Source organism: Nicotiana sylvestris, chromosome 4 (genome assembly GCF_000393655.2).
Source record: "Nicotiana sylvestris chromosome 4, ASM39365v2, whole genome shotgun sequence".
NCBI classification, from domain to species: Eukaryota; Viridiplantae; Streptophyta; class Magnoliopsida; order Solanales; family Solanaceae; genus Nicotiana; species Nicotiana sylvestris.
The window spans coordinates 180,185,180-180,209,836 of record NC_091060.1 but is presented as its reverse complement, the minus strand read 5'-3'; the positions used below and the strand labels follow the sequence as shown (position 1 = coordinate 180,209,836).

Sequence of the window (24,657 nt, the reverse complement as noted above, 5' to 3'; positions counted from 1 at the left end):
ACTTAAAAGAAAGCAAAAATTTGACCCTTTTTGGCTACAAAAAGCTAATTGACTAATATTAGTAATATTTTATGAATTGACCAATTTTTATAGTAAGCTACTTATAAACGGACATAGCTGATAGTTTCCCAACTAATGACAACAAAAATAACATAGTCTGGGGAGGGACAAAAGGCAAATATGTTATATTAAGAAAAGAGGTAAAGCTCTCGAAACGGATCAAAACAGAAAGCCTTAAGACGAAAGTTCCTAATGCATTGTAATTTTTAAATTTGGATGAAGAAAAAACTACTTTCTTCTGATTCACATAACACTCTTACTTGAAAGGATTTAACATCATTCTATACAACTTTCACAAGTTCAAGATTCTAATATCATTTAGCTAATCAAATTTGAACATAAAAAAGACACATTTGAACAGTTCTGCACTCTTTTCAATTAACTAATGTTTTACCACTAATTTGATACTTTCAATTGGACCTAAACAAACACACAAATAAGTCAAATTGAAATGTTAAATCATGTGACTAGAAGTCACAATTGGAATTAAAAGAAAATTACGTATAATATTAAGTAGCATAATACAACAACAAGAAAGGATACGAATGACAATGGTGTTGTTCATCGATAAAGTTAGTTAATCTTGAGTACAACTTACAACGACTGATACATGGTCCAACAAAAAGGAGGGATGAACATGTATGGTGTATTACAAAAAGATAGCGGAAGAAGGAAATAGGAGGGCGTAAAGAACTGCTACTTCTATTGAAGTTATCTGCTTGCATGAGTTACAATAGAGACAATCTTCTCTGTCTCTACCCATCAAAACCAGCAGGAAAAGAAAAGGATTAACTAGGTCAAAGTTCTCGATCTGTATCTTCGTTTTCATCACCTATTGTCTTATTGGAACTACTGCACAAATGTAGAGAGTGCAACACAAATTAATCAGTCCATACGTGAAATGCTAAGAAGATTTTTAATATATAATATGATCGCTTCTGGTTAGATAGTTTATCAGTACCTAATAAACCCAGTTTGGAGTAGTTAATACTATATTAATATTGAAGAACATGAGCTATTGCTAAAATTAATTACCTTTTCCCATTGCAATAGTTGCTGAGATCTTCACATAATACCTTGCTTACATCTCCAACTTGGACAGATCCTTTCTTCATCAATTCTGTGAACTGTAATTTATGGATAGCATCAGTGTAATCGGTGATAATCATCATTAATCTGGTATAAACAGAAAAAAATATCAAGAGCTATGAATCAGGGAGTAAACGTCATCGTTGTAGGAAAATCATCTTACGTCATCTTCAGTTTGCTCAAGTAACCTGGCAGCATAACAAAAATTGTTAAAAGTGCAAAAATTTAGAGTGGAATCAGAAGTGAAATAGGAATACACTGTAGCTAAGAGGCTTAAATGGTCACTCTCTTACCTTCCACAGAAGGATGATATAGCTTTTGAATGTGCTCGAGCTTCTTGCTTATCTGTCAAGGAAAAAGGAAAAGCAAAACATTAAATTCAAGTTATATGTAAACTTTAACACATAATAACCAGAGATGATTTACTGAGGAAATCACATGATTAGTGTCCCTGATAAATTATTTCTACTCTAACGCACTCATTTTATGAGAATCCATTTGCTGGTTAGGACTATCAGAAATGGTTAAGTTTAGCTTACTCTCAGAAAGTTAAATCATAAATGCAGTTAGCAACTTAGCGTCAGGATTATATTTCCCATATCGTAATATGTGTTCGTTAGTCCACATTTTTGAGGTCCATGTCCAATGAACATCACTTTACTAGCTTGCTCTCGGCACAAAACTTGCCTAACAATCTGCCTCATCTAATCTATCTTAGTCATCTCCTTAACTCAACTTTTGATTGGAAAAATACAAGAAACTTAGAAGTTATTTTCATTCCAAAACTTAATATTTTCTCCATATGGTGCACACAGCTCATTAAGATAATGGTAACCAACTCATGAACATAAAGAGCATGGGGTTCAGTTGAATTCCTCTCATAATTGATACCTCCCCTTGGGCGCTCTTCATATGGTGCACATCACTTGTTAAGATAATGCGTTTCTTGTACAGCATAGCCTGTAAGTTATATCTTTTCTTGTTATAATGAACAAATTCCTGCTAACCAACCCATGAATAAGTTATCTCGTTTCTTTTTTATAACGAACAAACTCCTGCTAACCAACCCATGAATATGGAGAGCATGGAGTTCAGTTGAATTCCTCTCTTTTTCTTTTTTCTTTTCTTTTTTTGATTAAGTAAAATGTAGGTTTGATTGAATTCCTTTCATATTGCTACCTCCATTGGGGTGCTCTTTACTTCACGAAAATTCCAGTTACAGTGTATGAAGCCAGTTCCAGGAACACTTAGTAATGTCTGAAAACCGAGTAAATTGCCATAATATAAATGGTAGTACCATAATCATGTTCTCAAGTTCCAAGCTGTTAGAAAAATTCCCAAGCTCTCTCTGTGTAAAGGAAAGGAAAGAATTAACTAAAGGAAGATCGTTGACTCGACAGCTAAGAAAATGCTAGATCATTCCCGCAACACAATGTCAACGTGTGATGCTATTCACATCAATATACCCCATGTATGATGTAATTTGGCAGCTGGAACTATAATGAGTATGGATGAGGTTTGTGCTTCGAAACAGAATGAGTATGAGAGATAAAATAAAAGAGCATGTCCCTGGCAAATACTCAAGTTCATAACAATTAAGATTATGTCCAACTCGGCCAGAGAGAAGACTTGCATATATAGAGAAACTGTGTTGCTTACTGACATCCAACTCTTAAGAGGCAAGATATCCAAAAGGTAATTTGATAAGCAGATAGCTTGTGAAGGTCATGCTGAGGTTTGGCAGAAACTAGATGAATGACTTTTTCAAGAAACTTATACTTCGAACTCTCAATATTAGCAACATTAGGAGTGCAGTTATAGATGTGAAGCAATTAAGCATTCAAAGTGGAAGAAATGAAGTCATGAGACGTACTAGTCTTGAGAAGGTCCCAATTGTTTACTTTAATCCAAGTTTTTGTGCTTGAATCCACCTAGCAGGCAGAAAAAGAACAGCGTTAGCATTAAGGTAACTTTGTACTCAAGTGATTGCCAGAATAAATTGTACAAAAAGCTTTTGTCCCAAATTTGGATTTATCCAATTTGTCTATTAATACTGTTGATTTACAAATAACACATGGCAATGAGAAACTAGTAAGATTTCAAGTAAACGCTACCTTCTCCAGAGTATAATCTTGCATCTTTTCACAGAGGTCCTCTAGGAGTTCAACAACTCTTAGCTCACTGGCTCTGCTTGAAGAAATATAGAAAAGAGGTTACTAAAATCATACAAGTTTAAACTTTTATATGCATGTTAACTCAACAAGAGGTGAAAAAATTTGTGTAACTGCACATAAGCAATATGGGATTCTAACACTTGCTTACTCCTAAAAGCATAGGTAATCTCGTGACCAGGGGGAAGGAGCTATTAAAACTGGGACAAGAAGGGATGAGAAGTAGGCAGGTAAAGAGAAGAGGAAAGAAACCAATGACATCTGATAATATAGAATAGTAAGAAGACAGTAAAAAGAAAGGGATTATGAAACCCTTTGATTTGGATCCAAGGAAACAGAGGAAGAATATGCATGAAAAATATAATTGCCTAGCAAGAATAACTTGCTTTTAATGTTTATCAAAACAAAAACAAAAAGAAAAACAACTTGCTTTTAATTCATAAGGACAAACTGGTACCGCACCATATTATCTAACCTCCCCACCCCTACTTATTTCCTGGAGCACAAAATACTAACTACTTATTGAGAACATAAAAAGATTGTGGTGAAAGTTGAGGTGAAACACCACTCTTCTCTTAGTTTTATTCTTTAGAAAACCAAGCTGATGGTTACCTTCTGTTAGAAACTGCAGTTTCTATTAAGAATCCAACATGCAAAATATGAGTTATTGTAAAGTGGTTATATTATAATTTGATTGATCATTGTTGCCTGTTAAAGTAACAAGCTTTTAATGAGGAAAAGATTCAGATGATATTTTCAAACTACTAGTTTTTCTAAATTGAAAGAGGGGCAAAAGTATAAACCTTATGGAAGCACATTCCTAGGAAATGAAAAAATAACAAAACTAAGTCACTCCAGAAAAGCGGAGAAATGAAAAGCATGTTCAAACTGGAAGAAAACAACTATAATATAGTTCTGTCAGATGAAGAAAATAAATATGCTTTAACTCTTTAACCAGAAGGCCCATAGGAATAGGATATCAGAGAAATCAATTTGAAGTAAGCTCGGTTCTTAATTACAACTGGGTAATAGATTTAAAAATTGTAACGAAAAAAAGAGTAGCAATTAGGAACTGACATAAACAAAGACCTTAACTAATCAATAAGGTGATCATTAATATTAGACCTGTAATCAATAAGTTTCCCTTCACGCTGACCTTTAGAATCCAGGCGGTGTCTCATGTCTAAATGGTTTCTTGGTTTTTCCTATAAAATACACATAAATTAGTGCAGGAAATGTCAGAGAAAATGACAAAGAATAGACATGAACTATATTACTTTAAGGGGTCGTTTGGTTTGAATACGGCTTATGCCGGGATAAGTTATGCTGGGATTAGTTATCCTGGTGTTGTTTTTTATCCACTGTTTGGTATGTTGTATTAAAAATGACAATTGCATAATTTCTAAAAAGAAGGTATAAGTTATCCCACCACTTATTACCCCACCCTCTACAAGGTATAAGTTATCCCGGTACTAATTTTAATCCTGGGATAACTTATACCAGGTTTGCTAACCAAACAAAGTATTAAGATGGTATTAAAATTTTATACCAGCACTAGACCTTCTTATACCTCATACCAAACGACCCCTAAGTAGATGAGAATATGAAATACAACTTGAACTGAAGATCTTTTACTTCAGATGTATTGTCCTAGTTATATATCATTTTAGCAATTTGATTTTCTAGTATTAAAATCAGATACTGAGACTATTGAGACCACTATTAAAGCCTCTTTCTCTATGAGTGAATCAAGTGTGGCCTTGGCACAACATAAGAAGTTTTACTACATTGTGTATAAATCAAAGGCTTTTACATGAACACAAGCTTGGGACACAAGACACTTTCAATTATTTTAATAAACAGTCGCTACCCCCGGTATATGCCGCTTTCCTAATCAAAAGATAGGAGAGCACCCCTTCTCCCAAAGTTACAGGGTCATTTTGCCGAGTTCCTTCGATATTCCCATCTGTCTTTCAAAACCATCAATCTTGACTAACACAACTTCAAACATTTCCATTTCCTTGTAAGAAGAAGTTCTCACTGCACAGTCATATAAAAGTAACCAATTTTGCAAATCACGCTAGAAGAACCTAATATCTCCATTTTAAAGCTTGGGTGAGATAGCATCATGGCAGATAGCTAGGATGATTTCTTTTTCTTCCTTCTCATTTTCTCGATAGATTGAGCTAGGACAATTTCTACAAAGTAAATGCACAACACAAAAGATAAAGATCAACAAAGTGACATTATATTCTTACTTTCAAGAGTCCATGCTCCAGCTCCTCCTGACAGTCATGAAAAATAATTGAGTCAGAACCAAATTAGGTGCCACACTTGAATCAATTGTCAAGTACATGTAAATTCTCATTTGGCTATTTTCACTATCATTAAATGTCAAAAAAGCTTAAACATTATCAGAATCATGTACTCATAACCAACATAAACAAATACATTAAATCGCAATCTCAAATTAGTCGGAGTAGACTATTTAAATAATCAATTGAGGTGAAATAATTTGTCTTTAACCGAATTAAAGATTTTCTAAGCTAGATCATATGAACAAAATAAGGTAGAATGCATCTATATGCATTGGCGTGAAATGAGCAGAAGAGAATGTGAATACTTACAGCAATGGTAGTACAAGCAGCACATTTATCTTCGATACAGAGAGTAGCTGGTAAAACAGATAAGAAAGCAATAGCAACAATCAAAATCGATCTCATATATGGCTTAATCGCCATTTGCGTTCTCTCCTTTTTCGTGTGAATTTTTCCCGGTGCCGGAGAATCGAAGGAGCTACGGCGGAGAAGTATTTGTTTTTAATGGGAACGGCGGTCCACGTCATCGGAGTACCTTTGGTGTCATTATCCAATAAACATGAGCCACGTCTGCCTTTTTCTTATTTGATTGCCACGTCGGATTGAACCCGTTGCCATAGCCACGTTTGCTTTTTCTCCTGATTTCTTCAATTATTTTTGCTTAGAGATTTCTTCAAATTGCTTAGAGTTTAGAGTATGTTGCAGCAAAAAAAATTTATGAAAATTATTCCTATAGGGATTTATCACAAAAGCTTTTAGAAAAAAAATTATTTAAAATTATTCCTCCATCTTTATCTAGTGGTAGCATAATTTATGATTAAAAAACCAGATCTTTCAATTCATTTACAACTCATAAAAGAAATTTATTACTTTAAAAAAAAAATTCTAGTATTTTCTTTTACGCGTTCATCTTATTATTCTATATTTCTTTTACCACAAATACAATATAATTATACTGGATTTAGGTGGACTAGGTGATAGTAGGGAGGGGTAACTTTTCAAGAATAGAGTTTAATTTGCTTACATTGACATTGTAGATAATTTTAATATTTATTTGTATAAATGCCAAAGATGGATGATTAACAATAATAATGGTGAATAAATAATCCCAAAATATTTATTTATAATTATTGCATTTGCTTTATATAAAATTTCGTATTTCATTGGTTTGAGGATCTCTCCACGAATAATTAAGAGCAATATTATTATGCTAATATTTTTTTTTATAATTCGCACATCATGCGGGTACGTATACTAGTTGATTGAATAAGAGGAGACACGTCATGTCATTTAACTGCTTATTACTCGCAGGGCAGTTTTTATTATTTTATTTGTTTCATATTATGTGAGATTATTTTTTTATTAATCTGTTTTAAAAATAACATATTTTAATTGAAAATAATTTAGCTTTAAATTTTGTTTTATCTCAATGATATGTTTTTATAATCATAGCAATCTTGTGGTCTATTTAATAAGTATACTAATTTTAAAAAAATATTTTTTTTGTTATACTTCGTACACAATCAAGCCTTTCAAATAAATTGAAAATTAGGAGCATATTATTCTCATAGTGGTCTTGGCTGCAACTAGGGTTGTGCATGGATCGGATCGGATCGGATTTTGCACATTTAAGATTCGGATTCGGATTTCGGATTTTAAAAAATGCAATCCGAATCCGATCCGAATTATATCGGATCGGATTCGAATTTTAAAGTTTGGATCGGATCGAATTTCGGATTGTATTATGCCTCAAAGTTGCAACTGATATGTATATTTTCTTTATAAAAGTGACAATACATTAAGAAAAATTCATGTTTATACAATTATGAGAATAATATGGTGCGAATATAGCTAAATCTAATAATTGTAAAGGTAATAACTTGGAGGAAGATGTAAATGAAGTACTGACTATCTGAAATTGAAGTGTAGTATTTATACATTGCCGAATAATTTCGAATCGGATTAAAATATACCAATCCGAATCCGATCCGAAATTCGAATTTTAATAAACACAATTCGAAATTGAATGGATTAGTTCAGATTTTAAATATCCGATCCGAATGAACAGCCCTAGCTGCAACGATGTTAAATAAATTTGGCCATCTTTAAATGAAGAAATCAAGAATTAAATCCCATTTATAAACAAAATGGTGAAAATATTGTTTCATTAATTTATAGTGCCGCGCATTTAGGATCCTAGTGTAATGTTCCTACCACGTGGATGCCAGCTGTTCATCTACCTTTAATTTAATCTTGTACTACTCATTTATGATTAAGTGGGCTCCCCTACAAGGTTACTATTAGTTAAAATAGCACGGTATAGCCAGTTTTCGGACTGGTCATTCAAAAATAGCCACCATTTACGAAGTCAATGAAAAATAGCCACTATTTTGCTGCAACAGATACCGGTCCCGCATAATATACGGGAGTTCGGTGCATCTGTGTACGAACTCCAGCATATTATGTTGGACCGATATACTTTGCTGACTCCTGTATAATATACGGGAGCCTGGAACATCGGTGCTCCAAACTCCAGTATATTATACTGGACATTTATACTTGATGGAACTCCAGTATATTATGCCGGTGTTCTAGTGTACTTATGCTGGAACTCTAACATATTATGCTGGAGTTCCAGCATAGTTATCCTGGAACTCCCGTATAATATGCTGCATACTTATGCTGGAACTCCAGTATAATATACGGGCGTATTTTCCGGGTTTTGGACAGTGTTTTCGCTCAGATTTATCTTTATATGAAAAGTGGCTAAATTTCGATTACTTTTAAAATTGAACTATTTTTGAATGATCAGTTGTAAATCTAGTTATTTTTAAATTTCTCCCCTACTATTAGTCTTTATTGGTTAAGGGTCCTAATCACTCGACACCTAAACGAATTGACAAGATAAACCCAAAACCCAGAAAAAACAAGAGATTGGATTTATATATAAATAAAAATAAAACGTTTTTTTGGTTGGTGCATTGATATAAACCAATAAAACGAGAAGGTGACAACGTGCCTTGATGTATATTTGTTATTTTAAGCAATTTTATTCCTCTCTAAGTTTATGTGTAAAAATATGCTTTAAAACATGATAAATAAGGGCGGAGATAAAAGTCCAGCTACGAGTTCGACTGAATTCGTTTTTTTTTTCGCTTAACGGTATATTTTATATTAAGAAATTTATTAAATATATATATAAATAAATATTAAATTTAAAATTCAGCCATTAACACTTGATGCCGTCGTTCAAAATCCAGAACACATAAAGTTGATATCCTGAATCCACCTCTGATGATAAATACTTATTCGCGTCGAAGGTTCAACATAACTAAATAATTAACTGCAAGGATCAACGAATCAAAATAAAAATACATATTACTTAACCTTATATAAATTATATTAATTGATTTGGTATAAATAATTGATGCGAGTAATTTTTACTCTTAAAACAATAATAACAAAAATATATATCTTACAACACTTCTAGTAAAAAATTGTTCAAACAAACACCAAGCTAACCGGATCTATTGCTCAAAGATCTTTGGCAATTTTTAATGAACAATTCAAGAATTAAATTCTTTTTTTATAATTAAAAAAAGAGGGGAAAAATATTCAATTAGTTACTGGCCAGGCACTTCCATTGCCGCAAATTAAGGATCCCATACTACCCATTCAGATTAACTAGCCACTACTAATAATATATATATATATATATTTTTGTTTTTCATCCGGTGTTCGGTACCCGTATTGTAGCCCGACTATATCCGGATTCGCTTCGAGTAAAGCTCCATTCGGGGGATAGCGCTCCCTACCAATGATTTTTCTATACCAAGAACTCGAACTCGAGACCTCCGGTTAAAGGGGGAGTAGCCCTATCACTGCACCACATCCTTTGATGGTACTGCTAATAATATATTGGCTTATGGTCCTAATCATTTGCTACCTAAAATTGAAATGAAAAGAAAAACTCAAATCCTAAAAGAAGGAAAAATATATTGGATTAAAAGTATTGAAAATTCTAATATTTCATACACTATTTTTCGGTAGGTGCATACAATTAAAAAGTAGTAAAATGAGAAGGTGACAAGTGACAACATACCCTGCTAATAATTGACAATTGCATTTACTCATCCCATTCAATGGAGTTTTTTTTATTTTTTTATTTATTCAAGTACCCTTTTTTACTTCCATAATTCCTCATAAATTATTGCATACTCTTATCCAATAAAACTCAATTTTCTTTCCCCTTCAAAATTTTGATTACTTGTACCAAGTCATGGTCAATAGTCACTATTAATAATTAATATATTGATGTACAATATTTCTAGGCCCCATTTGAACAGAGTTTTGGAAAAAGAATTTTGAGAAAATATTCGGAAAAGTTTATGCAAGGAAAAAGGTATACGATATTGTTATTTTAAGAAACTTTTTTTTTGTTCTCAATTTTTTTCTTAAGTTTCTCAAAATATTTTTTTTAACCAAACGGGACTTTATAGAAGTCAAAAATTACATTTAGCCCGTGACTGAAATTATTCATATTCGATAGCCGTAATAAGGTATAAAAGTTATATACTATATTTTTTTGTACATAACATGCAAAATATATATATATAACCAAACGGGACTTTATTTTATAAATAGCGTCTCGAGCCAACAACTGTAGATTGGAATATGTTGGAACTGCATTTTATTGAGAATTGCTTAATCTAAATAAATCAGAAAAAGGGAAAGAAAAAAGGAAAAATAATAGTACTAGTAATAATTAAAAACAATAAAGAAAAAAACAAAAGGCAGATAGAGCAGTGAATGTGGAAAAAGAGAGACGTCGCTCTGAGCTTCTCCTGCTAACTTTACTAATTTCATTCCCAACCAACACCACTATAATAATATCAAAATAAAAAAATAAAAAAAAGTACACTACTACTACTCCTCACTTGGAATTAAAATTAGGTTCTTACCTATTTTGATTACGATTTGTGGGGTTTTCTTTTTCAACATTCTTTCTTGTTTTTTCACATGAGAATACCCCATTACTTTTTTTGATTGATTCTTTCTTCACTGAACTCAAAGATGCTTTCTTTTAATCTATAGCTATGAGATCTCATTTGGGGTTCTGCTTTTCTTATCAAAGATGAATCTTTGATTTTGGATCCAGGTTTATGGAGCTTTTCAGATGACTTGATTTATGAGGTTTGCTTTTTTTATTTCTTGAATTTTACATGTTTTTATGTAATTATTTCTCTTGTTTCAAGATTTGTTCTGGATAAAGTTTTGATCTTGTAAAAAAAATTGTATGCTTTTAGCTCATTTTGGCAACCTAAATGTTCCTGAGCTTATTTTGTCTTTGTGTTGTCTAAGCTTTTCATTTATATTTTCTATTTTAGCTCATTTAAGCTGATTATTTGGAGATTCAATTGATTTTTTAGGTATAGGGATGGATATCTGAAGATGTTTCAGGAAGAAAAATATATATGAATCTTGCTTTCAAGGAAAAATTAATAAAGTTAGAGCATCAACTTCATTTCTACCTAAAAAGTTGTGTCTTTTGAGTATATAGGAAGACACCCTTTAATTCCTAGTGTTTTAGTGTAAGAATATGTCAAATATCTCAATCACTCTTGAAAGAGGAAACTGCATTCATTTGTTTATTAGCTAATTGGCACATTTGTCAGGGCTTTGTGCTTCTCTTCTTTGAGTATGTAGGTTTATGGAGTAACATTATTGTCATTGATGTCGAAAAAAGTTTGTCTGAAAACAAGATAGAAGATGGATGGTGTTTAATAATTGGGGGGATTGGCATTTCAGGTCTCGTTGAAACATCTAAGACTTGGTTTTCCAACAACTATTTGATTTATGTGATAAACATGCCACATAGTCATTATACAATGGATAGTAAGATAATTCCTTTTTTTAACACAATTGTAGGATACTAAGATGACATCAGAAAGGTTAACAGGAGAAGAATCTATTCAACAGGATTTGGAGTCTTTAAGCGTGTCGAAAAAGCTAGTCAGAAGTGTGAGTCAAAAATTGAAAAAGAAGAACCATAGAAGCGGAGGGGGAGAAGAGGATGACGACAGGGGCGTCTCCTTGAGATGTCTAACCCTATACAGCAGAGGGGGTGGGTGCAAAGTAGGTGCTGACACTGGCGATGAGTTATGGGATTCATGTGGTAGAAGAAGGTCAAATGCAAGTGAGGAAGGCAAAGGCTACGCCCCAATATGTGGAAATGAAGAAACCACAGTAGATTGCTTCGCTTATGGAATGAGGGAAAAATTCTGGAGGAGGACTAATAGGAAATCTCTAGAACTTGAAGCAGCACTACAGAACAAAAACATGAATGTGTTTTTGCCGGATGACATCCTTGAAATGTGCTTATTAAGGCTTCCTTTTATAAGTGTCATGAATGCTAGGCTGGTGTGCAAGAAATGGAGAAACTTGACAATGACACCTCGTTTCTGGCGAATGAGGCAAGAAGGTTCGTTTCAGAATCCATGGGTTTTTCTCTTTGGGATTGTAAAAGACGGTTGTTGTTCTGCAGAAATACATGCATTGGATGTTTCCTTCAACCAATGGCACAAAATTAACTCTGAAATTCTGAAAGGAAGGTTTTTATTTTCTGTTGCCGGTATCCATGATGATGTTTATGTTGTTGGAGGCTGTTCTAGCCTTACTAACTTTGGGAAAGTTGATAAGAGCTCATTCAAGACACATAAAAGCGTGCTCGTTTTTAGTCCCTTGATGAGAACGTGGCGTAAAGCTGCACCAATGAAGCATGCAAGATCATCCCCTATTTTAGGAGCTTATGAGATCAGTTCAGATTGTTTAATTATTAGGAATCAACAAACTCGAGGAGACAGAAGATTTTACCGTCCAAGAGTTGGTGGGGTATCTGATGTTTATGAGGATCCTCATAGACTTTCAGTAAGACGCCAATTTCGATATTCTCTGGATGAGAACGAACTTACGTCCTTGCCAAGTGTGAAACCGTATAAGTTTGTCAAACAAAAAGGCGAACATTCAAATAAAGATCAAAGACGCTTTCTCTTGTTTGCTGTAGGGGGTCTTGGATGCTGGGATGAGCCTCTTGATTCTGGGGAAATTTATGATTCCATGTCAAATAAATGGACAGAGATCCAGAGGCTGCCTGTAGATTTTGGAGTAGCTTGTTCGGGGGTTGTGTGCAGTGGGATGTTTTATGTTTATTCAGAAAGTGATAAGGTAGCAGCATATGACATTGAGAAGGGCTATTGGGTTAGAATCCAAACCAGTCCATTCCCTCCCCGAGTTCATGAATACCACCCTAAACTTATATGCTGCAATGGACGGTTATTTATGCTTTCTGTCTCGTGGTGTGAAGGAGAAGGTCAGATTGGCAGGAGAAACAAAGCAGTAAGAAAGCTTTGGGAGCTTGATCTTATGTATCTCACTTGGACAGAAGTTTCAACACATCCTGATGCCCCAATGGATTGGAACGCTGCGTTTATTGCTGATAAAAACTTTATATTTGGAGTTGAAATGTTCAAAATATTCGGGCAGGTGCTAGACTTCTTGACTGTTGGAGAAGTATCCGGTGCTGGAACAAGCTGGAGCCATATCTCAAGGAACCGTCTACCCCATGAATTGGATGCTGCTTCTTGCTTGACTAAATCCATGGCAGTGCTACACTTGTGACGGATCAAAGAAGATCTACGATAACATCTGTTTCCTCAGCTCAGCTTCAGATCTTCTGAATGCCAACTAGTGAAAATATGTGCAGTGTTGATCATATTCTTTTGTTATGGCCAGTTTTTACCATTTGTTGGACGTTTGATGCTGTTTAACTAATCTATATATTCTTGTTTATTTCATTATTATTCGAATTAGTTCTGTTGATGCAAGTCATTCATTTGTTCTGTAATTTGTTTTTGAGCATAGGAATAATAAACTCCGGTTTTTTATGGTTCAGCAGCTCTTCTTCCTTTTCAATCTTTTTTCTACATATAAATGAGAAAAAGAACTTAAAAATAATTCAAGTCAGTGTACTCTCTGACAACAATTTTGGCACAAAAGAAGTATTTGGAATCGACTGAAGATTTTCAAGAAGGGGAACCTTGCTGCCATGTGACCAAGAGGTCATGGGTTCAAGCCGTTGAAACAACCTCTTACATAAATGCAAGGTAAGGCTGAGTACAATAAACCTTTGTGGTCCGGCGCTTCACCGGGCTGCCCCTTAGAAGCTTCAAATCAACTGAATCAGATCATGGAGCACGTGTTTTTATGGTTCAGCAAAACTCGTAAAAATTGAATAATAATGCATTTTACAACAATAAAACCTTACAACATCTAAGAGGACAATAATCTTTTGAAGAAAATAGAATGAATAGACATGAAAAAGAATGAACACCAGAAAGGTGGACTAGGAGAAGAAGGAAATACAAAACCCCTCCATAAAGAAAAAAAAAATAGAAAATACTATGTACCTGCATCATACAAGTTACAACAAGAAAACACTCTGATTCATCTAAGAAACTCAGCAGTGGAAATGGCCACAATTTCATCAATGGTGAAGTAAACACCTCGACGAAGATTAGCCCGTGTTAGGAAATACCCCAGAAAAGTTCGGAATTCTGTCAACATGCTTCAGTGCCCGCTCAGCAATCTGTCGTGTCCTATAATCACCATGTTGGAAAGCATCAACGAGAGCTGTGCTCACGTTCGGATCACCAGCGACTTCAAGAGCTATATCCTCTGTACGCAGTAGTCTTTCAGCTGCCCAAACTGCTCTTCTGCGCAGAGTTTCAGTACGCTTCTCAAGTAATACATCAAGAATAGGTTTGATTCCTTCAGTCTCACACAAAATCTGGACACCTTCTTCGATATCAACTCCATCATCTAACAAAGTGCATACAGCTGCAAGTGATGCCTCAACAACCTTTTCATTTGTGTGGTCTAGAAGTGCAACCAACTTGTCCACGGCTTGTCCTTCCAAGAGACAGAAGGTGTCTCTCAGAGAACATGTCCCACGATGAACCTTACACAATCCCGTTATAACAGGTGGCTTGCTCAAACAAGGGAAGATCGAGACACAAAAACCTGGCTTCGGCAGCTCAGGCAATTTGGTCAAGTTCTTGGATTCTTGAGATAAGTTCTCCAAAGCCATGGCGGAGACCATCTGCACATTATCAAGCCCATTGGTCTGCAGAAGTTCAATGAAGAGTGCGGCAACATTCTGTTCCCGACAAAGTGCAACGGCATCAGGCTCATCAGTCAAAACAAATGTGATCCTTGAGAGAACTTTCACGAGCCCTTCTAGATATGGCGTAACAAAGCGACTCCCTCTTGTCTCTCCCTGTCGGATACTAACTACCCTCGAGATTACCAGCGGGAAGACACCTTCGTCAAGCATTTGCCTAGTAAGTCCCCTATCCCTTTCAGGGAGATCAGCTAAAAGACCAACTGCCGCAGCTTGCTCTTCGGTTATACCAGTATTCTCTGATATGACTTTAATTAGACTACCAAGCTGACCTGATGTACCACGTAAGCAACGAGCGAGTTCTTGACCCATATGAGGAGAGAGGTTCCGCAGAAGCTTTATCGAAGCTACCCGAAGATCTTTCTGTGGAGCCTCGATAAACTGAACCAAACTAATAGTCGCAGCCGAGCTTTTAATGGCAGAAACAACATTAAAAACAGTTGTGGGAGAACTGGTTAAACCAACAAGAACTTGGAGAAGCTTGCATTCTATTGCAGGACCGGTGTTGCTAATAAGATGTAGAAAATTGTGAACTATGTCCTCTGAGACAAGCGTCTGATATTCAGAGCCAACCGGAACTGAATCAAAGTCATAGCCTGAGTTGACGATATTTGCAAGGATTGTTGCAGAAACTTCTTTCAGTCGCATGGGCAGTTGGTTAGCCCCAACAAAGAAGAGATCCTTCACAAGAGGGGGAAGTATACCTGCGTCTATGAGGATCTTGGCACTAGACTCGTAAGACGAGATTTGATTTAGAGATTTTAAAGCAGCCTCCCTTGATGACATGTTACCATGTTTCATGATGTTGATCAGTGATGAACCAACAGTCCTTGCCACCAATACTTTCACATCATTATTGAGAACCAGCTCACCAAGGAAAGCAGCCATGGAAAGTTTGGTTTCTGGCGCTCCTGTAACAATTGATGGGACAATAAAATTAACTTGGAAGATGTTGAATGAAAAAGCACATAATTTTGCTTAGAGAGATGTAACCAGTATAATGAGAAAGTATGGTCAATCTGGGACGTTGCTGCCATATATCCATGGTTGATGAGTTTGTGTGTATCTACTTACCTCAAACACAATGAGCATGAAGCAATCAGTTTTAGTAAGTATAGAAGTCTGAAAAAAAAAAATTTAGAATGGAAACAGGCAACAGTATGTGATTTTTTGGTTAACTTAAAAGACATCAGAAGGGGTTATGCTCCAGCTCCCCTCCAAATTTCCAGCTTATGTTGCTCGGACTCTCCAAAAATGTTGCCGGATGCAAAAGTAGTGTACTTTTGAAGGATCCGACATGGGTGCGGCAGCATTTTGGAGAGTCCGGGCAACATAGTTTCCAGCCGACCCACCACCAAAAAGAACCACTAAACACAAAAGTAGTCGCGCACACACAAATATATGTCTAGTGAGTGTGTCCTCACATGTGCATGTGGAAGTCTCTGAGAAATTAAAGTGATAAGGCGTCAGCCTGTCACTACTAGATCTCTTACCAGAGGATTTATTACCTATACCAAGAGAAGATCTTGTACATAAAAGCAATCATGCTAACCTACCAAATTAGGCAGTGGCTATATAGTTTGAAAACCACTGATTACATTCTTGATAAGGAACTCTCTCCTTAAACCCCCCCCCCCTTCCCCCCATGTGAGTGAGGGAGTGAAACTTGTATTATTTGTATAATCAAGACTATATAGTCAGTATGAGACCCCGCAACAACATACCCCAAAAAAAAGAAAAAAGAAGAACAAAGGTATAAACGAGACAGCGATGCAAAAGATGCAAACGAGAATCAACTTATATGCTAAATAAGGAAGTGAATTATACGACAAGGATGGAAAGCGATGCAAATTAAGAGAGCGGCACATGAAGAAACTTCAGTTGGCTGGGCAAAGGAAAAGAAAGAAAGAAAGGATGTAACGATTGCATGGACATTTTACTGATCGACGGAAGCCAAACTTGAGACAAGTTCTTTTCCACCCAAGGAAATAAATGAAACTTTCATGAAAGCACTTTTACTTTAAGAGTTTGCTGTTCATTGTCACCGTAGTAAATTTGCTATTGTGATAAGTCCTGTAGCAGTTCTTTAGGATTGGGGTTATTAGTTAGGTCATATTTATTTTCAGTAACTTTTTTATTAGTTGTTCCCTTGTCTTAAAAATGTCATTTTTAGTACCTTTGCATCAGTTTCTCGATTCAGAACAATTAGGAGTCCTAGATTGTTTAGGATGAGGATTGTTAGTCCTTTTTCCTATAAATAGAACTGTATTTCAACTTTGTAATTCATTCAACCATTATTATTAATGATATTTTGTCTTTTGGCCTTTATATCTCTGTATAGAACTTCTAGAGTAAGTTTTTCCCTTCATTTTCTATCAATAAAATACAGTTTAAACATATCTCTGACGCTCTCACATTTCAAAACTCCTCATGGCGTATGACTTACAATAACTATTAGAATCGTACGAATAACTAAAATATACTGACAAAGAAAAAAGGTGCTTAGATTTATTTGTTAATTATCCTACATATGCCAACTTGCTCTCCAAACTGAAACGGTTTATTCTTTAGACTTAATTAATTTGAGGTTGTTGTTTCAACAATAAAAGGCAACAGAGAGAGAGAAAGAACAAACAAATAAACAACAAGCAAGCCGTCATCCTCCAAAGCCATCAAGCGGAACAAATAAACATTTAAAGTATATACAAAGAGGCACAAGAGATGGAGATTCAGACATCAAGTAAAGTACCTTCAAGTAGTAGATTTAAGAGGGGCCGCAGCCGACCATTTTCAGCCATTTGTTTTACATTAATCTCACACTTTTCCAGGTTCTCCAGAGTATTCTCAGCCTTCTCAACAGTCACAAGATTCTCCGACTTGCTGCTAGCCATTCCAACCAGAATCAGAATTGCCCCATTAACTGAACCAATTTTTTCGCATATAGTCTTAGATTTCGACAGCTCGTACAGCAAAGAAATGGCTGCCTCTCTTTCTTTTGATTGTTCATGTGATAAGAACTTCACTATTGTCCGTACATTGTCGCCCTCAGCCATTATTTCCTGAGGAAAGAGCAGGGCATATGATAAAAGAAATTAAAATTGGAAAAACATAAATAATAGGAACAATCAACTTCATAAAAACAACTTTGGTAACAACATAAGTACTTTTTTACCAAAGTTCTACAACCTTATTATCAATGTCGTCCTCTACCACAACTAGAAGCGTTTCAAGAGCTTTACATCGAACCCTGCGACTGCTACTTCTTAACATTTCTACAATCATGGGTATGAGCTCCGCATTTCGAATAACATGTTTGTTTGAGCGACTTTTTTGGCAAAGGTGCTGGACAAACTTCAAAGCCTGCATAATATCACCCTCCCCACTACCCAGAGATAATGATCTGCGAGCCATATCTATTTGTGCAGCTTCATTCCTTGCATTCCATTCTTCAATGGTATTTCGTAGAGCTATACTTGGATTCAGCTCCGTGCTATTCAGATCTCTATGCGTTAAAGGGCACACAGGCTTTCTTCCACTATCCCTACATTCCTTGAACCATTTCTCAATAGCTTCCCTCTCAAAAGTCATGCCATTTTCCAGGGTAACAGGATCCTGCATTACTTGTTTTGTCAAGGGACATATAAATGCATCATAAATTGGTTCTATGTGCAGTCTCTCGAGATGGTAACTCTCCTCGGACGGGCTACCAGGATCATGATTCCCATCCCAGCTTTCAGCCATTATAGCTTTGTACCTGTCAACGCATCTAACATAACTTCAAATCCTAACACAAAAATCTCAAACAAATGGCAGCTCACGCATAAGCCGACCTCTTGAGCAAGAGTTTGCTCCTACTATTATGAAATGCTACTATTTCCATGATGTGATGGAAAAATAAAAACTAAACTTGTGAAGCAATATTGTCCCTTGTCCATTTTCCTAGCCTTCAATTCTAGAGATGAAAGCAAAACAAGAAATAGAAAGCAGAGAGGCTTCATGAAATGCTACACAATGCTAAGTGTCCACTTATAGGAATTCTTTTAACCAAGCTTATGTTTTTAATCAAGCCATCAGCATTTCTCTTCTATTCAATTATTGTCATTACTCTGCTTTAATGATATACAAAATTCTATCTTTGAAAATGTGACCAAAACTAAACAAGAGGAACTTGTAACAGAAGATCCCAAAAGAGAAATGACTTGGGTGGGATACAACTAGTAGCCCTATAATCAACAACAACAACAACAATAACCCAGTAAAATCCCTATGATCCAACTACAATTACAATGATCAAAATTAACTAGTAGCCCTATAATCAAAGATCAAAATTACAATGATCCAAACAAATTACAAATAGTAAAATTAACAATTCACTATGACCAAAAAGAAGTCAATATAAAGGAAAACTAGTTGTACCCCAATTTCAATTGGAAAAAAAAAAAAGTAACACCCTTTACTTGGGACAGTTAAAAAAACTAGAATTGAATTGAAAAATACATCAGTTAACCAAAAAAGCTCATACCTTTATGGAAAAAGACTCTGTTAGCTCAACTGCCAAGACTATGAAATCAACTCAGCAACAAAGTCCAAAGATGAAATTGAGCAAAATTCATATTGTTCCATGAATCTTGAATTTAGGGTTTGAATGGGGCCATGTTGGAGAGGAAGAAGGAAGGGAAAGAGCTGGCAGCAGGAGTTGATGTTGATGAATGAATACAACAAATTATGATTTTTTATTTCTGTAGTTGGGGAAAATATTTAAATACTTAAATTCTTGGGTTGACTCATAAAACACAGAGTCTTCGCTCTGCAACTTCAGAAAACCGGCCTTCATTTCTACATTGTGAGTAGCAACTAGCAATGGAGTAAAACTTTTGTTATTTTCAATATTTACTAGCAGTATTTTTTTTTTCGCAGACCATATTTAGTAAATTTAAATTAATTTTTTTGTCTTTTTAGTCACAAATTAAATAATTTAGTTACTTATATCTAAATATAAAGAAAACAAAAGAGATATACAAGCTATCCCAATTAGTTATGTTTGAGATTTTGTTATGTTGATGTACTTACATTAAATCCAATATTTGCCAAGAATCTTAATCCACTTAAAACAAAGTTAAAATTGGAAAAATGATACTGTATAATCACTCTAAATTAATAGCTGGAAAAAAATAGTGTGTGTATATATATATATATATAAATAAGATTATAAATTTTATATATTTTTACAGCTATCGAATGTAAATAATTTTAGCCGCGGACTAAAAGTGATCTTTGCCATTTGTATATTGGAGTAGAAACATTAAGAGAATCTTTAATTTGTCTTAAATTAGTGAAGAATGAAAAACGAGTATAAATAGAAGAGAATAGACACAAATAATTCCTATAGTCAATCGACTCAATCCAAATTTGATTAAATAGAGACGTTTTCGGTGTAGTTAATTGTACTAAATATTTTTCTTTCTTTGTTGCTTCTCACTGTTTTCCCCTATCCTTTTCCATTAGTGTAAAAGCTATTCGTTTTTTTCAAGATACATGCACTTTTCGTTTTTTTTTTTTCCTTGATACTGACATGCACATTTTCTTCAATTTATCATTTTTTAGCAACATTTGTAAGCTTTTTTCTCGACTAGGCAACAAAAGTAGGGAAAAAAGGGACGATATAATGACAATCTAAACATCAAATAACACAAAGTAATGGCGGAGTATAAACAAAATAAAATAGTATTGTTAAGAGATTAGAGTTCTGATCACAAACACAAACAATAAAAATTCAAATACAGACCAATGATTGTTTGGAATTTAGGCGTAGTAATTGTTGTCGTTTACATATATACATTTACTCCCTTTAAATAGGCTCAAGAAAGCAAAGTGACATTGCCATTGTGCAAGATATAACTTAGCCTTTATTTGGACTGTAATATTAATATTGTGGAACAAATTTAGGGGTCGTTTGATTGGAATACGATTTATACCGGTATAAGTTATATTGGGATAAGTTACTTCATACCCTTGAAAACAATGTATCTATTTACCTTTAGTTGCTAATATATATAATCATCCCTTCAACCAAAATATATATATATAAAAATTAACCTAGTATCAATTAGGACAAGTACCTTTCAAAGGACAAGGATCTATGTTATTTCTTTAATCTCAACAATCAGAATTTGGATACCCTTGCAAAAAAGATCACTAGTTAAGATGTTTCATATTTGATCACAACTATGTTACCAGCAACTAAGGACTAATAGAACAAATAGCTGTCTATAGAAAATGTAAATAAATGAAATAAATATACAAAGCAGCTTAAGTTTACAGTGATATCTATATTAAGAACCTCTTCTATTTCCAGGTTCCAACACCTTCCACCTGGAGTGATCAAAATAATTCACTGCTTTAGCCAAGTGAAAACAATATCCACTGGATGGGACTCCAATATCGACGACTATGTTCTCTTTGGTCAGGGAAAAGCCTCAATTTCTTCAGTCTGAACTTAAAAACAGATTTCACCAGTTCAGAAATCACTTCATCAGTCCAAAAATCCATGTGAGAAGGACATCAAGCCAACTCTTCCGCAAATATGATATCAAAAATGAATTGCACTGCAGAAGAGAAGCAATTAGAATGTAGAAGTATGGATTCAATAACAACATTATATGTGTGGACTTCAGAGAATGCCTTAAAAGCTTCTTTTTTTAGCACAGTTGAAGTTCAACACGAGCAAACGAAACCTTACTGCCATAACACTTAATTCCATAAGCAAAACTGCATTGTCAAGAGGCTTCATATGGTTGATCTTACCTTGTACATTTCCGAGGAGCTATAATCTACAGGCATTAGGTAACTTGATGGGATAATTAGCAAGAAGTTTTTTTTTTGATGAAGTAAGATAATTTCATTAAATGGCATCAAGAAGATGCATAGCAAAAATATACAACAAAAGTGTGGCTGCACATAAACAAAAACTTACATAACTAAGGAGCAGACACAATCCCAAAAAGATTCAAAGCTAGTTACAGGGGCCTGGTTGAACCAAGTAAATAAATTGATTAGACAAGTTGCTTTAAGAGAGTGATTAGGAGTTGAAATCCCATCAAAACATCTGCGATTTCTCTCATTCCAGATGCACCAAAAAATAGTAGCAGGCACCATTTGCCAAGTTTTTTTGATGGATTTCCCAACTCTCCATGAGCTCCAGCTCTCGTAAGCATCCTTGATACTGCAAGGCATGACCCAAGCAAGTCTAAAAACTGATAAAAACATGTTCCATATGTCAGCTGCTACTGTGCAATGAAGAAACAAATGTCTCACACTCTCAGACTGGCACATAAAACATCTATTCACTGCCGGAATGCTTCTTCTACTGAGGTTGTCTTGAGTAAGGCATGCTTCATGCAGGCTTGTCCAGATAAAACCAATTACTTTTATAGGGAGTTTGGTTCTCCATATGAGCTTCCACGGCCATTTGTCAATCAGCTCTTTATTGGAGCATAGATTGTCATATCCTCTTTTGACAGTATAGGTTTTATCTTTGGAATCTCCCCATTCCAGCTTGTCCTTCACCTGAGGATTGACCTTAAAATCTGATAGTTTTGAAAGCAATCTCAGCAAGTCATTTAGTTCTCAGTCTTGGATATCTCTTCTGAACTGCAAGGCCCATGAGTTATATTGCCAATAGTGCTCAATAGTGGAATCCTTGTTGCTAGCCAAAAGAAATAAACTTGGGTGTTCGTCTTTCAGGATCTCTGACCCTAACCATCTATCTTTCCAGAAAGAAATATGAGTTCCATTCCCAAGCTTTAGTGATGACTTGAGTTGAAAGTCACCCCATAACTTTGAAATGTGTTTCCATGGCCCAGAACCATGAGGCAGTCTACTCTGTCTAGTACACCAGTTGTTTGTCACCCCATATTTTGCTTGTATTACAACTTTCCACAGCCCAGGGTTCTCCATGTTGTACCGCCAGTGCCATTTCATTAACAAACTCTTGTTGTGTAAAGTGAGATCTTTTATTCCTAGCCCTCCATGCACTTTGGGGAGAATAACTCTTGGCCATTTAACCAAATGGAATTTGTGAGTTTGACTATTTCCTTCCCATAGAAAATCTTTCCTTAGTTGATGTAAGTCTCCTTTGGACCTTAGCTGGGATTGGAAACAGGAACAAGAAGTAGGTAGGAATGCTATCCAACACACTATTGATGAGTGTAATTCTACCACCCAAAGAAAGATACTGCATTTTCCGGGAAGCTAACTTTTTTTCAAATTTTTCAATTACTCCATTCCAGATACCTAGAGCTTTGTATCTAGCTCCCAGAGGAAGACCCAGATATGTTGTAGGGAAAGAGCCCACCTTACAACACATTACTTCCGCAAGCTCTTCCAAGTTTGGAACTGAATTGACTGGGTAGATGATGCTCTTCAACATGTTCATGTGTAGGCCTGAGATAGCTTCAAAGATCATAAGTGTAAGATTGAGGTATAAGACCTGTGATTTTTCAGCTCCACAAAAAATCAAAGTATCATCTGCATAGAGCAGATGGGAGACTGTAACAGAGTTGCCATCTGCACTTCCCACCTTGAAACCATCTAGCCAATGAAGCTGGTTTGCTTTATCTAACATTTTGCTAAGCCCTTCCATAGCAAGGATGAATAAGAAAGGAGACAGAGGATCTCCCTGTCTGACGCCTTTTTGGGGAGAAAAGAATCCAACTGGTCCACCATTGATCAGGATTGAGTACTTCACTGTAGTGATACAAAATCTGATCCATCTAATCCAACATTCACCAAATCGCATCCTTCTTAGTGTATTTATCAGATAGGTCCAATTAAGTTGATCAAATGCCTTTTCTATGTCAAGTTTGAAAAGTAGACCAGGTTGCCCAGACTTCATCTTCCAATCCAATATCTCATTAGCTATAAGAGCTGCATCTGTGATCTGCCTATTTTTTATGAAAGCATTTTGATGACTAGACACCAATTTTCCTATCACCCCTTTTAACCTTTCTGCTAAGAGTTTGGAGGCAATTTTGTAAACACTACCAATCAAACTAATTGACCTGTAATCTCTCAACTCAGTGGCTCCTTTCTTCTTCGGGATTAGTGCTATAATAGTGGCATTGCATGATCTAACTAGGTTGTCATTCTGGTGAAAGTGCTGAAGGGCTCCCATGATATCATACTTGATCACCTCCCATGCTTTCTGATAGAATGCCATAGTGTATCCGTCCGGACCTGGAGCTTTATCAGGTGCACAATTCATAATTACAACCAAAACCTCTGCCTCTTCAAATGGCCTTTCTAGCCATATTTTCTCTTCCCCATTTAATGTTGCTACATCTTCCAGTCTTGTAGTAGGTCTCCAGCTTTCATTCTCAATGTAGAGCTGTTGATAAAATTCTAAAATCTCACCCCTAATTAGATCTTTATCTTCAGTGATGTCATCCCCAACTTTGAGTTTATCAATACAATTAGTTCTTCTGTTGGAATTGGCCACCTTATGGAAGAATTTGGTGTTTCTGTCCCTTTCTTTGAGCCACAAGCATCGAGATTTTTGTCTCCAAGATACTTCTTCTGCTTTAGCCAGTTGCTGAATTTCCACTTGGAGTTTCATAATATTGGCTTTTTCTTCCTGGATTGAGCTTTTCCTTCTGTTTGTTGTTGCAAGAGAGAAAGCTCCTCTAATGCTTTTCCCCTTTTCACTGCAATGTTGCCAAATTCTTATCTATTCCAGATAGTAAGGTCTTTCTTCAGGAGCTTCAATTTTTGCACCAAAATAAAG

General features: G+C 35.4%; 4 protein-coding genes across 7 annotated transcripts in view; 1 reads left to right on the top strand and 3 right to left on the bottom strand.

Annotated features, from left to right (window-relative positions):
• Positions 1-540: 540 nt before the first annotated feature.
• LOC104234468 (uncharacterized) lies at positions 541-6,120 on the bottom strand. 2 transcript variants are annotated; one of them, XM_009788033.2, is made up of 9 exons: positions 5,948-6,120; positions 5,579-5,605; positions 4,446-4,525; positions 3,264-3,336; positions 3,023-3,080; positions 1,443-1,494; positions 1,313-1,337; positions 1,096-1,187; positions 541-909 (listed from the first exon to the last, which is right to left on the bottom strand). In XM_009788033.2, the coding sequence occupies exons 1-9, from the start codon at positions 6,059-6,061 to the stop codon at positions 858-860; spliced, it is 573 nt and encodes a 190-aa protein (XP_009786335.1). In that variant the 5' UTR covers positions 6,062-6,120; the 3' UTR covers positions 541-857. The 2 variants fall into 2 exon arrangements, with proteins under 2 accessions (XP_009786335.1, XP_009786333.1); XM_009788031.2 differs by having other exon boundaries at positions 541-912; positions 5,948-6,119.
• A 4,401-nt stretch (positions 6,121-10,521) lies between these two features.
• Positions 10,522-13,588, top strand: LOC104234469 (F-box/kelch-repeat protein At5g42350-like). Its single transcript, XM_009788034.2, has 2 exons — positions 10,522-10,831; positions 11,567-13,588. The coding sequence occupies exon 2, from the start codon at positions 11,576-11,578 to the stop codon at positions 13,313-13,315; it is 1,740 nt and encodes a 579-aa protein (XP_009786336.1). The 5' UTR covers positions 10,522-10,831; positions 11,567-11,575; the 3' UTR covers positions 13,316-13,588.
• Positions 13,589-13,895: 307 nt separating this feature from the next.
• LOC104234470 (U-box domain-containing protein 44-like) lies at positions 13,896-19,690 on the bottom strand. Its single transcript, XM_009788035.2, has 4 exons — positions 19,399-19,690; positions 18,063-18,630; positions 17,626-17,935; positions 13,896-15,787 (listed from the first exon to the last, which is right to left on the bottom strand). The coding sequence occupies exons 2-4, from the start codon at positions 18,615-18,617 to the stop codon at positions 14,211-14,213; spliced, it is 2,442 nt and encodes an 813-aa protein (XP_009786337.1). The 5' UTR covers positions 18,618-18,630; positions 19,399-19,690; the 3' UTR covers positions 13,896-14,210.
• A 1,306-nt stretch (positions 19,691-20,996) lies between these two features.
• LOC104243145 (uncharacterized protein At5g43822-like) overlaps positions 20,997-24,657 on the bottom strand; it is a 29,898-nt gene continuing 26,237 nt past the window's right edge. For all 3 annotated transcript variants that reach the window (XR_011407018.1, XR_011407019.1, XM_070172433.1), the window contains one exon: positions 20,997-21,481. Coding sequence is in view for 1 of the 3 variants with exons in the window: in XM_070172433.1 (XP_070028534.1) it covers positions 21,438-21,481 (44 nt within the window). In the remaining 2 variants the exon portion in view is untranslated. The remainder of the gene's footprint in view (positions 21,482-24,657) is intronic.

Bases quoted from the DNA above. Each gene is read 5' to 3' on its own strand.
- LOC104234468 (XM_009788031.2), bottom strand. From the start codon at position 6,061: ATGGCGATTAAGCCATATATGAGATCGATTTTGATTGTTGCTATTGCT. The intron at 5,606-5,947 runs GTAAGTATTCAC...CATGACTGTCAG, and splicing joins CTGCTTGTACTACCATTGCT to GAGGAGCTGGAGCATGGACT. The intron at 3,081-3,263 runs GTAGCGTTTACT...TCTGCCTGCTAG, and splicing joins AAGATTATACTCTGGAGAAG to GTGGATTCAAGCACAAAAAC.
- LOC104234469 (XM_009788034.2), top strand. From the start codon at position 11,576: ATGACATCAGAAAGGTTAACAGGAGAAGAATCTATTCAACAGGATTTG.
- LOC104234470 (XM_009788035.2), bottom strand. From the start codon at position 18,617: ATGGCTGAAAGCTGGGATGGGAATCATGATCCTGGTAGCCCGTCCGAG. The intron at 17,936-18,062 runs GTTGTAGAACTT...CTCTTTCCTCAG, and splicing joins AGGACGACATTGATAATAAG to GAAATAATGGCTGAGGGCGA. The intron at 15,788-17,625 runs GTACTTTACTTG...CAATTGTTACAG, and splicing joins CTTAAATCTACTACTTGAAG to GAGCGCCAGAAACCAAACTT.